General features: G+C 45.6%; 1 protein-coding gene across 6 annotated transcripts in view; it reads right to left on the reverse strand.

Moving 5' to 3' along the window:
- Positions 1–13,760, reverse strand: part of AUTS2 (activator of transcription and developmental regulator AUTS2) — a 797,141-nt gene that overhangs the window by 569,593 nt on the left and 213,788 nt on the right. For 4 of the 6 annotated variants that reach the window (XM_059866081.1, XM_059866084.1, XM_059866082.1 and 1 more), the window contains exon 2: positions 6,883–7,146. In XM_059866081.1, the coding sequence (XP_059722064.1) occupies positions 6,883–7,146 (264 nt within the window). The remainder of the gene's footprint in view (positions 1–6,882; positions 7,147–13,760) is intronic. The other 2 variants (XM_059866086.1, XM_059866083.1) reach the window with 1 other exon arrangement.

Consider the following 13,760-nt stretch of genomic DNA (forward strand, 5'->3'; position numbering starts at 1 on the left):
ACCAGGTCAGGTGCTAATGGCCTTTCTGAGTCCTGGTTAAGGGACAGTCCACACTGCCCAACTGCAGATATTTCATCCAGAGTGGCCAAACCAGCCTCTGACCAAGTTTTAAGCTTGTATTGTTCTGGGTCTGCAGCTGGGGACTCTGTGCCTTCCCTGGTGCTGAAGCTGCTCACACTCAGCAGGCTCTGAGCTGGGCAGTGCACAGAGCAGCACACACACAGGATCAAACCAACATACCAAACACAGTGCTTCTGAGGCTGACACACAGCATTTGCTACTTCAGCACCAGGAAACAATATCTGGGTAGAGTTCCTCTTACCTTTGGGCACATAACTCATTCAAAGCACAGGGGCATGACAAAAACCAGGCCCTTTTCTTCCATCCTCATCAGCCCTGCAAGGGAAGCTCTCCATGGAGAAGCCATTTTGAGTCCCTGGGACTTCCCAAAATGTATTTTTAAGCCTTCTAGCAGGGATAACATCCTGAGCAATCAATTTGACTCATGATTACTATTTCAAACACAGGCTCATACCCAGACGAAAAAAGCACACTTACATGGCAATATATACAGAACAATAACATTGCCAGATGGTATAATACTGAGCAGAATTAATTTCACACATGATGTTTTCAAGGTGTTAAAATATGTCACAGCTTCTGCTAATAAAACATCTTCCTCTCCACTCCTCCTTTTAAGAAAATGCTCCCTTCCCACCAGCCTGTATTTTACATTATATGTGTTTCCATCCTGATAAGGGCAGCTGATTGCTTGCAAACCTAATTACAGTCAAATGAAAGTCTTTCAGAACCATCATTAGCAATTAGGACCTGCTGGATTTGCAGTGTATCATTTAGAGAGGTATAATTCAATGGCTTATTGAAAAATTGCAGGTGAAACTGGTGATTATGAGGGGGGACGCCTGTGACACGTCACTGTGGGCGAGCATTGGGTGGAGTGACAGCTCCCTGAGCACTGATCAGTGACTGCAGGGGTTTGTTCTGGCTGAGCACAGCCCTGCCCTGCCCAGAGCAGTGTCCTGGGACCAGCTCTGCACTCCCTGAGCCTGGCTTTGTGTGTGCTCCCCTGGAATCCAACGTGCCCATTGAGGAGCTCGGGGAAGCCAGGGGGATGTGCAGCACAGAACAACAGGCACACGAAGCCACACACATCATTTTTCAGTCCTTTCTGCAGAGAACAACAGTCTTTTCTGTGCCCATTGAGCTCAATTATATATTATCAGGGCCCAGAAGTTGTTTGGATGCTTTTGAGCAGCTGGGTGCCTTCACAGATGACGCACTGGATACGCTGACTGCGGGTTAAGTGCAGCTGGAGATTTCTGTGGCCTCTGATCAGAGGCAAACAGCAGTTGAGAATCACAAAATGCTTGTAATTCAAGCACTGTTTGTCACCCACAGTGCCTTCCAAATGGGAAACGAGAAGGGGACTGAATGGCAGCCCAGCTTTCAGCACATGCTCCCACACAGCCAGGAATCCACACACTGTGTATGTGTGAAAATAAAGTGTGGGTCCCTGCCAAGGGTGAAATTACCAACTGGCCAGCATGAAGCGCTCAGCATTTCCACAGCACATGGTGGACTGGATAAACTGAGCTGGACATTAGCAGAGACAGAGGATATTGGCTCACAAAACCTGCCCCCTCTTTAGCCATCCCCCTCTATTTGCACACCATGTGTAACATTTACCCCTCAAAAACCCCACACAGCCCAGCCTACACCTCTGCAAAGCCTCACCTCTTCATTCCCTCCCCACAGATCTCTTTCCCTTTTTCTATCCTACAAAAGGTTCTCAGAGCCCAGATCTACCCATCCCCCTTATCACATCAACATCTTCTCCCACTGTATTACTGCACCCACTCATGCTGTGATGTAACCTCGAAGCACAGTTACCCAGACATGGTCCTTTCTATTCTTTCAGAGCTCTAATCTGATTTTATTTCATCATTTCATGGGTTATTTTTAAAAACAAATGTTGTTTGATATGCTAGATTAATAACCAGTGCTTTGAGTGACATGATACCAACGCAGTTTTGTTAAACCAGTGGCCCCTGCAGGTCCTGCTGCTGGTGACACTTGCTGTAGGTGCCTTCAGACTTTTGGAACACTGGCACAGAATTAAACCACACCATGCAGGCTGCAGCACAAACAGCAAATCCACTCATTTCAAAGTGGCTGCACTAGCATCTTGAATCTGAAAAAAAAAAACCCTAAACCAAGCAACTTCTCCCTTTACATACAGAATGGGAACATTATCTCCCTTTCCGTCAAGGTGTGGCCATATCCCTGCTTACCCGACCCTGGCTGATACTGCTCCCAAGGCATGTATGTGACTTTGTTCCACATTTTACCAGTCAGTTCTCATGTTTCCTGTCACTTCATACAAAACCAGACCTCCAGCAGTGCAAAACCAGCCCCAAAATCCCACATACAGCTTCCAATCCCCTGTGCTGCCCTGCACGAGGTGGTTTCACAGCCCAGGTTCCTTCCTGACCTTCAGAAGTTTTATAGTCACTGAAATCCACCGGCTGCCAGTACAGGAATCCCAAATCCCAGCAGCTACGTTCAAGGAGGTTCAAGCCTTTATCACTCCCTCCGGGTAATGCATGCTGAAGGCAGGATTTCCAAGGTGTCTGACCTCACACTGCGCAAATCTATCCCCATTTCTTCCCTTGCCCAGAGCTCCAGCAGGGAGTCCTAGAAATGAAACATTTCTCCGCGGCTGTGTATCGTCCTTGTAGCTGCTACGGCTCTCCCAGAGCCCACCCACAATTTCATTTTCAATTAGCAGCTCTCCGAAAAGTAGTAATGAAAGCAGTTGCTAAAGAGCACTCAGATGTCATTGAGAGCCTGCAAACCCAAACTGTAAATAGCACATTGTAAATCGCTTGTCAGCACGGCGAGCTCTCGCCGGGATCACAGCGCCGGTGACAATCCGGCCCATCTGCTGCGCTCCCCGCGCGGTGCCACCGCCGCCCGCGCCGCTCCGGAGCCCTGGGCAGCGGGGCTGGGAGCTGCAGGGCTGGGAGCTGCAGGGCTGGGAGCTGCAGGGCTGGGAGCTGCACCAGCACCCTGACTGACCGCGGGGCTGGGAGCTGCAGGGCTGGGAGCTGCACCAGCACCCTGACTGACCGCGGGGCTGGGAGCTGCAGGGCTGGGAGCTGCACCAGCACCCTGACTGACCGCGGGGCTGGGAGCTGCACCAGCACCCTGACTGACCGCGGGGCTGGGAGCTGCACCAGCCACCCTGGCCCAGGACAGGCTCAGTCACACGGGCATTCATTCACCCTCTGCACCGCTGCTTTGCTGCACTGAGGCACACAAGCACCTCTGTACCAGGGGACAAGTGTGCTGGCACTGAATCAACACAGAACCATATGGTGCTCTCGAGTGACGATGGCAGAGGACAAACGGCAGAGGACAACCATGGCTGTCCACATCAGCCACCCAAAGGCTCAGCAGTCTCAAATTTAGTATGTGTAGATTCAGGGTGAGACTGCCAAGGGGACTGTGCACTTAATTCTGAGATGGAACAGCTTCAGCACTCCCGTCTCTTTAATTGATTCATGTGATGGACCACGAGGTGAAAGGCACTGGTTTATAACACTTGTAGCTGGGAACTGCCAGAGTCAGCAGTGTATCTTCTGCTGCTGTTCTTCCCATTTCTCCTTTATCTCATTAAAATTTACCTCCCAATTCATTTCTCCATCATGAGTTTTCTTCCCTCTATTTATCATCTGCCTCCTTTTTATTACCAGTTGTCTCCTTCTCTGCACTCCTGCAGTATCTGGGATCGGGATTTGCTATTCTGGAAGCATCTCTGGAATCAGGTGGTGAAGGCAGAGCCCAGCAGCTGCTGGCTCTCATGCACATGTGAGCCAGCCAAGGACCCCTTGCCCAACACACACACTGCTGCTTTAGAAGCATATCCACAGACGATCCTCTTCTGCAAGAAGATCCAAGAACTTCCCACCAGATGAAGAAAAACAGGGAAGGAAATGGTGGAGGTAGCACAAGTCAATGTCTTCTGCTCCTTTCAAATCACACATCCACTGAACAAAGAAAAATGATCCTTCCCCCTCATTATCAAAATCCCCTCAACCCTCCTTCTGCCCTGAAAGCTCATTGTTTCCTGGTATGCCCCACTGTGCTCAGACCTCGAGGAATAAAATCTCATTAAAGCCCATTTAAAAATGTTTGTCACCCTTTTACTACTTTAAAAATGTTCACTTTAAGATTTCCAAATGATTTTTACAGAAAGCACATAAAAACATGCCATCACCAATTAACGTAAAGGAAATTAAATTTAAAACGCTGGAGAAATATTCTGATGAGTCTTATGTTTGCTTAACGCCAACTAAAATTTCCTCGAGGCATTTAATAAGTACATTTATAAAAGCTCACAAAGCAGAGTTCAAAAGTCTTCTCGCTAGTAAAATATGAGCCTTAATTAACCTACAGTTTCACATTTTCTGGATTTCAATAAACCTGTAGGCATTTCAGCAGAGCTGGATAAATACCTGCATGAATACTGCAAGGATTTTCTCTGAAAACTAATTAGCAATGCTTTCAATAGCTGACTTCAACTAAATCTGTTTGACAAGGGAGCTTCATACCCTAAATCCTGCAGTGAGAGTTACTTCCAGCAGATAACAGATTTCACAGGAAAGCGTATCCAACAGGACTGGTTACCACTGGAAAAACTATGAACGAGGTCTTCAGATATAAAACATTTCCCAGCAAGGACAGACTGCAGCCAAGGTCTTATGCAAGCCCAGGAATGCAAGTGACAGCTCTGAGGTTGCATCCTGCCATCCAGTTACAGTAATCACAGGTGACAATCCAGGATTCCCCCAGGCACAGGACAGGAAGGATAAATTGTTTGTGTATCAAATTTAAAGCCCTAATATAGCAAGGACACTGTATACATGCAGAAGCCTCCTGAACTTTAGGTGAGGGCACTCCTGCTGAGTCACACACAAACCACAGTGGCCCCAGCTCGTGGTCACTGCTGTCAGAGAAGGTTGACAAGCAAATCTACTTCCCCTTCAGGAGCCCAGGGATTCAGTGGGATGGACCTGGGTGGGGAAAGCAACTCAAGGTGTGCAGCCTAGAGTCACTTGAGGAAGAAAAGTGTAACATGATCAGAAAAAAAAACATGCTCAGAACTTATCAATCTCCTCCTTCTTTTGTGCTCTTCACCATTTGTCTTGAAAGAGGTCAGAAAATGCTTACCCAAAACTCTTGTCTGTCTTATGCCTTTCCAAAGAACTTTGCAGTCTTTTCCATGACATCTTTCTTCCATGTTAAGTGCCAAAGCTGTATATGTTTGTCAGCACCTAAACTGTTCATAAGACTTAAATGTTCTTATCTGAGAAGCTCTACTCCTACCACATGTATTACATTTATATTGAGCAAGATGCTTTCTTTCCTCTCAGTCTTATGCCTTAGGAATTAGAGCACTCAGATTTATCAGCTCAAAAGAAAAGCATTTTCCATGACATTTGTCAACTCAAAACCTTCCACGTCAATGCATATTTATTCCCAAAAACACAACCTCACAAATAATCTCCATCAGCAGGAAGGGCAACTTCCTTCACAGATGAAATTCTGGGCAGAAAGGCTCCACCTGCCATTAGGCCCCACTAGGAGAGTTCTCAATGCACACAGTCTGACAGACCCAAACAGAACAGAGACCACAGAGGTGAACACAGGAAACAGTCAAGGAAACACAGCAACCTTCAACATCTTCTGGTAATGGAATCATTGCATCAACTATCCTGAAGAGTTTTCCCCATCTTCCTTTGAAATACCAAGCAACATTAAATCAGAAGAAACACCTTTAACAGCTGGTAGTGTGGAATAGGCATTTTACAATTTCTTTGCTTTGCTAAAGAACTGTATAATCTCTTACTATATTCCTATATACAGCTTAACATATAGGCTTCAAAACTATCATGACAACCTATTTCTTCCCAGCTTCTCTAACTTTGCATATCAAAATTGAATACAACTCAGCATACTTGTCATCCTCAATGTTCCTTCCATCTCCCTGAACTCACAAAATGAGAAACAGTGAATTCTCACTATTTGCTACAAGTTTCTCTGCAAAGCAAGGTTTGGTCTGCACTAAACAACAATGAAAACCGATTCCATGAATATCAACCATTCCATTAAACATTTAAATTTTGATTCAAGAGTCATATCACTCAAATACAGGCAAAAGCTGACCTAGTCCCTCTTACTATGTACTATTATCAGCATCATAGAAATCACACTTGTCACATTTTCTTCCTTAAAAAGCACAACAAACACAACACTGCACAGTCACGAAGACAAATCCAATGTTTTCAGCCTCCAGCTTTGCAATCCTGGCTGTTGCCTGCTCAGTCCCACCACTGTTGGGAAGGCAGACATTCTTGCTCAGGGTGGGTGATCACTAACCCAGGGGAGCAGACACCAGCACCACTGACACCTCACAAATGAGCTCCTCACACTCTAATCAGCTTTGCCCTGATTTACAGCTGCCCTTCTTGCAATTGCCTCACCTCACCCTGGATGTTCAGAGGGCTCTTCTGCTTCTGTGTACAAAGCCTGAAGACAAGAAGGTCTTTATAGGACAAAATTGGCCTTGCACCCACAGAGAGACCTCATTTGTTTGCCCTGACAGTCTCACAGCCAGCCTGTGGAAAGCTCTTCTCACTTTTACACATTTATTAATCAGATCAGCATCAATGCACCACTTGCTGTCCCTCTCAGTGGTAGGACACTGCACCACGTCACAGCCAAGAGCCCAAGCACAAAACAACCACAAAAGCATTAAAATGAGCAATCCCACAAAATGAGAAATTGGCTTCTACATACCATGAACCAACGCGCAGAGCCCTCCCTCCCCGCAGCAGGAAACTTGTCTCCCACCTGTCTGAGGCCCTTGGGTAACTTCTTCCTTTTGCCAAGGTGCTGGCACAGGTTTCGGTCATTTTCCCGGTCGGAGCTGTACTGGTGGTGGTGGAGCCTGTTCTTTTTTGGCAGGTATGACAGCCCATTGGTAAGTGCTTCCCTTTTCTTCTTGGCTAGAGGATTCTGTCGCTTCTCCACACGTTCCTGAGGTTTCAGAGCTATGTCCTTCTGCAGAGGGAGGAGAAAAACACTGTGGTCAAACTACAGCTCTGGTTTGGTTCCAGGTGACCTGCAAAGCACTCTCAGGGACAAACCCACCCTTCACTGATGTCCTCTGAATCAAAAGATAGGCAAATGCTAAATAAAATTGGCAGGATGAAGTGAGTGCATGGAAGGAGACACATCCCCCTTGAGACTTCACACAGCCAACCTCAATTCTCATCAGCATCTCATGTATCAAGAGAGCACACATTCAGAAGACAGCATTTGTTTATCATGCTTAAATTAACAATCTGCTTTGATCTAAACAATGCTTGACTTTTCAATATTTATTCTTATTATTTCTTGTATTTGAGAAGCCAAGGCACGAGCTGACCTAAATCCAATTAGGGCCAATGAATCTCCTTTGACTTCAGGGCATGCTTCCCTCTAGCCTGACTAAAGCAGTAGATTTCCAAGTCTCAGGGAGAGGGGTGAAAAGTGCAAGAAAAAAGCAACTTGTATTTGAAAACTTTGTCACTGACCCTTTAACCCCCAGAATCAATGTCTGTCTATAAAAAATACTCCACTCTTGTAACACAAATGTGAGTTGTGTCACTTAGCCCACAGCTGTTTTCTTACAAATAACCTGCAACACACAGAACCCCTGTTTTCATTTCAGATAAATGCTACTTGAAACGAATCTCTTTCAACAGCACAGAATTACAGGCAGAGGAAGAGGAGGCTGGAGAATTCATTAGGAGAGAAGAAAGAGAAGCTATTGAGAAGATGTTAATTACAGTGCAGATTCTGCATCCAAGAAATGCAATGTGCTGAGTCCCATCTACTCTTGGAGCTGCCCAGTTGGGGTCTGGTGCTGCCCTGGGAGGGGAGGTTACTGAAGCAGGGCTGTGCTTTCAGCACTCTCTGCTAACGTGCCTGGCTTGGGCCAGAAGCTTGCATGCCTACCATAAGGTGCTGGGTAATCTTGTGAGCCTTTCAGCTGTTGTTTACAGTCACTTAATATTATAACTGACAGCAGGAAGGGCTATTGGTCCCTGTGTCACATAAAGACTGAGGCTCGGGAGAATATAATTCAAATTATGGCACCTTTTTATGCAAAAAAACATGCCTGAAGGCAAAAAGCAGTTTGGCTTTAATTAAAGACTGCTCCCTAAATGACTCTCTAAAACACAAGAGCTTCACAAAATTCATAACTGAAACCAATGAGATGATTAATTAAACTGAAGACAGTCATTGTTCAAATTTGATATTTAGCAAAGGGAATGATTTTACAGGCATTAAAGATGGGAGTAATGAACAGAAGCTATAAGACATTTTTTCTCCCTTTCCTTCACCTAAGACACCACAGGACTTTTCCCAGGGTTTTTCTTCACAGTTTTTCCTATCCAAAACGTTAGGAGCCTTGTCCAACCTCATGAAAGAGAATTTGAGCATCCTTAGCTACAACACAGGATTAGTCCTTTAAGAAACCTCCTGTGTCTGCTCACTGGTCCCTCCCTGCCCCTGCTGAGAAAGAGCTCAGGATTGGCCCTGATCTTCCTAAAATGCTTTGGGATCTCCTTGAGCACAAGCAGGGGGATCCTGGGGAGCTGCCCAAGGAAATTAAAAGCAGGAATAACTTTTTTTCCTCAGCACACCTTCTGCCTCCCTTCCCAGGAAGGTTTTAGGTTTAGCTGCACACCATAAATGCAGGAAGGCAAATTCTCAGGTGCAGTAACCATTTCACCAGTGCTCCCCAGCACCAGCTTTGTAAAACTGCAGCACACACAAACACCCCTGGACCTCCTGGACAGCAAGGGCAGGTTATAAAACAGCAGATATTTTATGTTAGAACTGATCTGTAACTTTGGACAGCTGTCATGCTGCTAACAATTCTTTTTTTTCAGATCAGCATTAAAAAAACCCAATGTTTTATGAGTAGAACATTATAGCAGCAAAGACTTCTGGTAAAACACAGAGCTCATGCTTGTAGACACAAATGCTATTCAAGAGGATTCACTGTAAATGTGAGAGGCTGAAAGAGTGAACAAAGAGAAAACTTTCTGGAAAAAAAAAATTCTTCTAATGACTAAGTAGCTTTTGTGGGATTTTTCTCCCAGCTGTGAGTGATCTAAATGAAACAGTGGCAGGCTTCCAGAAGCTTATAAAATGTCTAAAGGGGCCAGGCAGTTCCATCAAGAAATAACTGGTTCTATTAGCTTTAAGGGGGGTGGGAGATGGGTCAGACTCAGCAGATCACTGTGGGTGTACCTGGGATGACCCTTCCTCAGAGCCCTTGTTCCAGACAACTGCACAAGGCTTCAGAAATTGTCAGGAACACCTAAAGAACCTGGAGCCCAGGAGAGCTGGGAGGAAGGAATCTGTTCCCACACCTGTGGCAAGATGAGTGACACCAAATGCACAAAGCCTCCCCCAGCCTGGATGGAAAGGCACCTTCCAGGGCAGAAGGAAGGATTGGCAGGAGTGTTCAAACTTGAGGAATGTTCCTCTTCTGCTCAAAGCAAAAAGACCCCAAGGAGCTCCAGATGTGCCTAACTTGTGAAAGGGACCTAAAATCCTATTTGGTGGGTGGGCTTGCTGTGAAATTTAGCCATAAGGGTTGCTGTTTAGACAGCCCTGTTCCTCCAGAAGAGCTGTCTGCTTTTCACCAGCTGCCACCACTGTGAGGGAAATTACAGAGCTCTGGGGATCAAACCCCTGTGAGGGACCTGTGGGGAACAGCCTCTCATGGATTTCAACAGAGACACTGACTTGGCCTGACAATAAATGTGTGCATAGAAATGTGTGTTAAATTCTTCATCTGCAGACTGGCTGAGGGCATGATAAAAGAATAAAACTTAGACACAGGTGGACAAGATGCATTAAAAGTAGCTTGAATAGAACTCTCCCAGAATGTTCTCCTGGTGTTTGAGGTGCAAACTGCCTGGGATTTATCACCAGCCAGGGTCTGTGTACAAACCATGAACAGGACAGGACTGCTGGGATCGTGCCTTGAGCTGTTGTATTTTCCAGCATTGCTCTCATTCCATGGGTCTGGCAATGGGAAGGTGCCAGCAGCTCACACCCCAGGCAGCAGACCAAGAACTCAATGTTACAACTCACTTTAAAAGTTTTTTGACCAATCACACAAAGCAGAAGCACACTGACAGTGGTTCTATCCACCACTGTAAGCACAGGTACCTTTGGTTAAACAATGCTTGCTTATTTCAAATACAACACCTGCTTGTGAGCCTTCAAACACAATGCACAGAGCTCCATTATTAAGCTTAGAACTCCCTAATATCTCACTAGATAAACTTTTCTGCAGCTTGGGGAGTTATTCTAGACAAGCATTAATACACAGACCATTGTTCTGTTTGTCCTTACTTTTCTACTTTTTACATAATTTTCCTGCTGACCAATCTCATGGCTCCTGCTCAGCTCTGACCACAGTTCTGCTGTCTCTGAGCCCTGCCTTCTGCAGCTTTCCCAGACCCTCTGATTTGATGGATTCCCTCAGGATTGTCTCAGGTTCTGCCCCGTGGAGCCCCCAGGCTCTGTGGAGGCAGTGCTTGGCTGGGAACCACAGCCCTGCATAAATCACTTCCCCACTTCTGCCCTTTCTCCCTCATCCCATTTTTATCTTTGCCTTGTTTAGATAGGACAATAGCTGTACCCTGCCGTGTGCTAGTACATTAGCCAGCACAATCTTAATTACAGTCTTCAGGCATCATCATGATTAGAGTAATAAGCTGTAATTACTCTAAGGTGACAGGACTGCACAGACCTTATCTACATAGATAAGAAGATGTAGCAATATTTCATGTTGAGACAGATTTTTCAGCAGCTACCCAAGGAGTGGATTCAGCCTGAGCAAACCCCATGAACACTCTCAGTCTTTAATGGAGGTTTTTCTCCTCTCCTGCCAGCATACAAGCCCACACATTATTCAGTAAATCCTACAAACATATTAGGCACAGTTTAAAACCTTCTCTTTTGGAGATATCTTTCATCAGTAAAGTGCCTTAAGTGTATCAGGAAGGTGACTTAAATGTATAAATATGTAATTACAGGCAATTCAATACTAAAGTGCATTAATATTTATGAGTGTACTGTATAATCTAAAAAAATTTCCATTTGTTTTATTTCTATTGGGCACATTAATCAGGCTGATGGTGCTGTGGGTGCCCTGGCAGGGAGGGGCCTGTGGTGCTGAGCTGGCTCCTGCCTGGCAGGGCACTGCAATCACCTGGCTCTGGTCAGCACCCACAGCCTCAGCCCAGCCCAGGGAGGAGAAGCAGCCCCCAGACCATCAGTGATCTGGCTCCACCAGACCATTTCTCTTGGCAGGAGGCTTGAAGGACACACTCACTCTCATCAGGTCTTTCAGGGAGCTGTGCCTGATTTATTTCAGCAAAGTCCATCTTCTTGCTACATAAATGACAACTGCCTGATTAAACATCAAGCCCTCAGTGGCAGCAGAGCAGGGCTTTGTGGGGTGCACTCATCACTCCCCTGAACCCCCAGAGCCCATCACTGCCCACCCCTGCCCTCTGACAACACCTTAAAAACTACATGAGAATAACTCTGTTCTCTCCTTCTTACAGGATTTTTCTCTGGGAATGCTGGATGAAAAACAACACTGTAAGCACAGTGTGTAGCAAATGCACTGCAAATTGCCCTGGATGAACATTTCAGGAGCTGCTCAGGGATTTCAAGCCTTGACCTTTCCAAACCATGCCTGTGGATTATCACTGCAATTCCAATGTTGCAAAAACTTATTTTCTGAATTTGCACTGAATGTGACCTCAGTAAAATACAACATTTAAAAACTGATTACTAAAAACAGGAGTAGTTTACACTGCAGTGCTAGTTAAACCAAAATACAATTCTAACAGCCTACAACTATATTGCAATTATTTGCTCCTCAGGTTCTTGCTAAAGTCTTTTACAGCTTTATATCAGAGCACAACAATTTATCCTTCTCTCCAAGAACTCTCCAAAGTATAAACGAATTAGAAATTTTTTAAAATATCAACCAGTTATGAAATATCAGTGCAATACTCCACTTTAAACACAAGTATTTAGAAAACCAAGCTTGAAGCTGCCAGTCTGCCCGTTCACTATTCAGACATCCAAAGGTCTGTGTCAAACAGAACTGTAAGAGAGGAACTTCTGGAGCCTCTCAAGGTACAAACAATTCACATTTCATGGGGAACACTAGTGCAGAAGGAAGAAGCTAATTAAGGGAAAAGAAAATACATTTTCAGTAGCTACAAAAGTCAATTTGAAATTCTTTCCCAGTTCCATCCCAAGCCTGCTGTCAGCTGCAGCAGCTCTGAGGGGTGGGATGGGACATGGGGGAAGTAAGAAACAGCCAAAGGGAACAGCACAGAACCAGAAACCATGGCAGAGCCACCACCCCACATTCACCCCCTGCACTGGGTACAGAGGGTCAGCCTGCAAGAAATTAGGATGCCTGCAGGGTACAGCTGAGAGAAACCCTACAGCCTGGCCAGCACAGAATCCCAGAAGGGTTTGGGTTGGGAGGGACCTTAAAGCCCACCCAGTGCCACTCCTGCCATGGCAGGGACACCTCCCACTGTCCCAGGCTGTTCCAGCCCCATCCAGCCTGGCCTTGGGCACTGCCAGGGATCCAGGGGCAGCCCCAGCTGCTCTGGGCACCCTGTGCCAGGGCCTGCCCACCCTGCCAGGGAAGCATCACACAGGGGGAATCATTAGCTGGGAATCCAGGGCAGCAACACACACAAACTGAACCCAAACCTGCACAAACCAAACCTAAACCTGCACAAACTAAACCCAAACCTAACCCAAACCTGCACAAACCCAACCCAAACCTGCACAAACCCAACCCAAACCTGCACAAACAGCTGCACAAACTGACCCAAACCCCTTCAGAAACACTGCTAGTCTGGGTACCCAGTTTGCCATCACATCTTGACAGCCCCCATCAACTCCTATTGTGTTTCTGTTACATTGGAGAATTTTTACAGCTGATGGATAAAAATTCCCCAAATCTTCAATACCTCTCTCATGTTTCATAATTTGCTGTTTTAATTCCAGCAGGAACAACAAGATGTGAAGGTCTGAAAATAATGCACTGACCAGTTCTTCTAATCAAAACCAGAAAATAAAATGAGATGCTTATAATAGCCATTAATTTACCTCCAGATAAAACAGTTAAATGTACTGTGTATTCTTCTGATGAATGACTAGTTTCTCAGAAGCATTTATCTAGGGGAAAAAAAAATTTACAAACACTCTTAAAGTAATACCAGAGGAAAAGGAAGGCAGGTGTAAAGCACAGTGCAGAAGAGAAAAGGATTCTCAGTGTCACTGTTATGGTATTTTAAACCAGAAGGGACTGGTGAAGAGAGGTGTGATGTCAGCTATACTGGGTGCAGTAGCCCATCCATTAATCCCAGCAATTCCTTCAAGCCACAAGACCTCCACAGAAAGGTTTAATCTTGTTTTGTTTGCTTTGATTGCATAAAGTTGCAATCCATTGCCTCCTGCATCCCTCTGGAATCTGAAAACAAAGTGGTTCAGTGTTGTGCAGAAGGGGTTGTGCAACAGAGGGGATGAAAGGCAGTGCCAGGCTGGGGGATGCTGGATGGCTG

The sequence above is a fragment of the Haemorhous mexicanus genome, chromosome 22 (genome assembly GCF_027477595.1).
Source record: "Haemorhous mexicanus isolate bHaeMex1 chromosome 22, bHaeMex1.pri, whole genome shotgun sequence".
NCBI lineage: Eukaryota > Metazoa > Chordata > Aves > Passeriformes > Fringillidae > Haemorhous > Haemorhous mexicanus.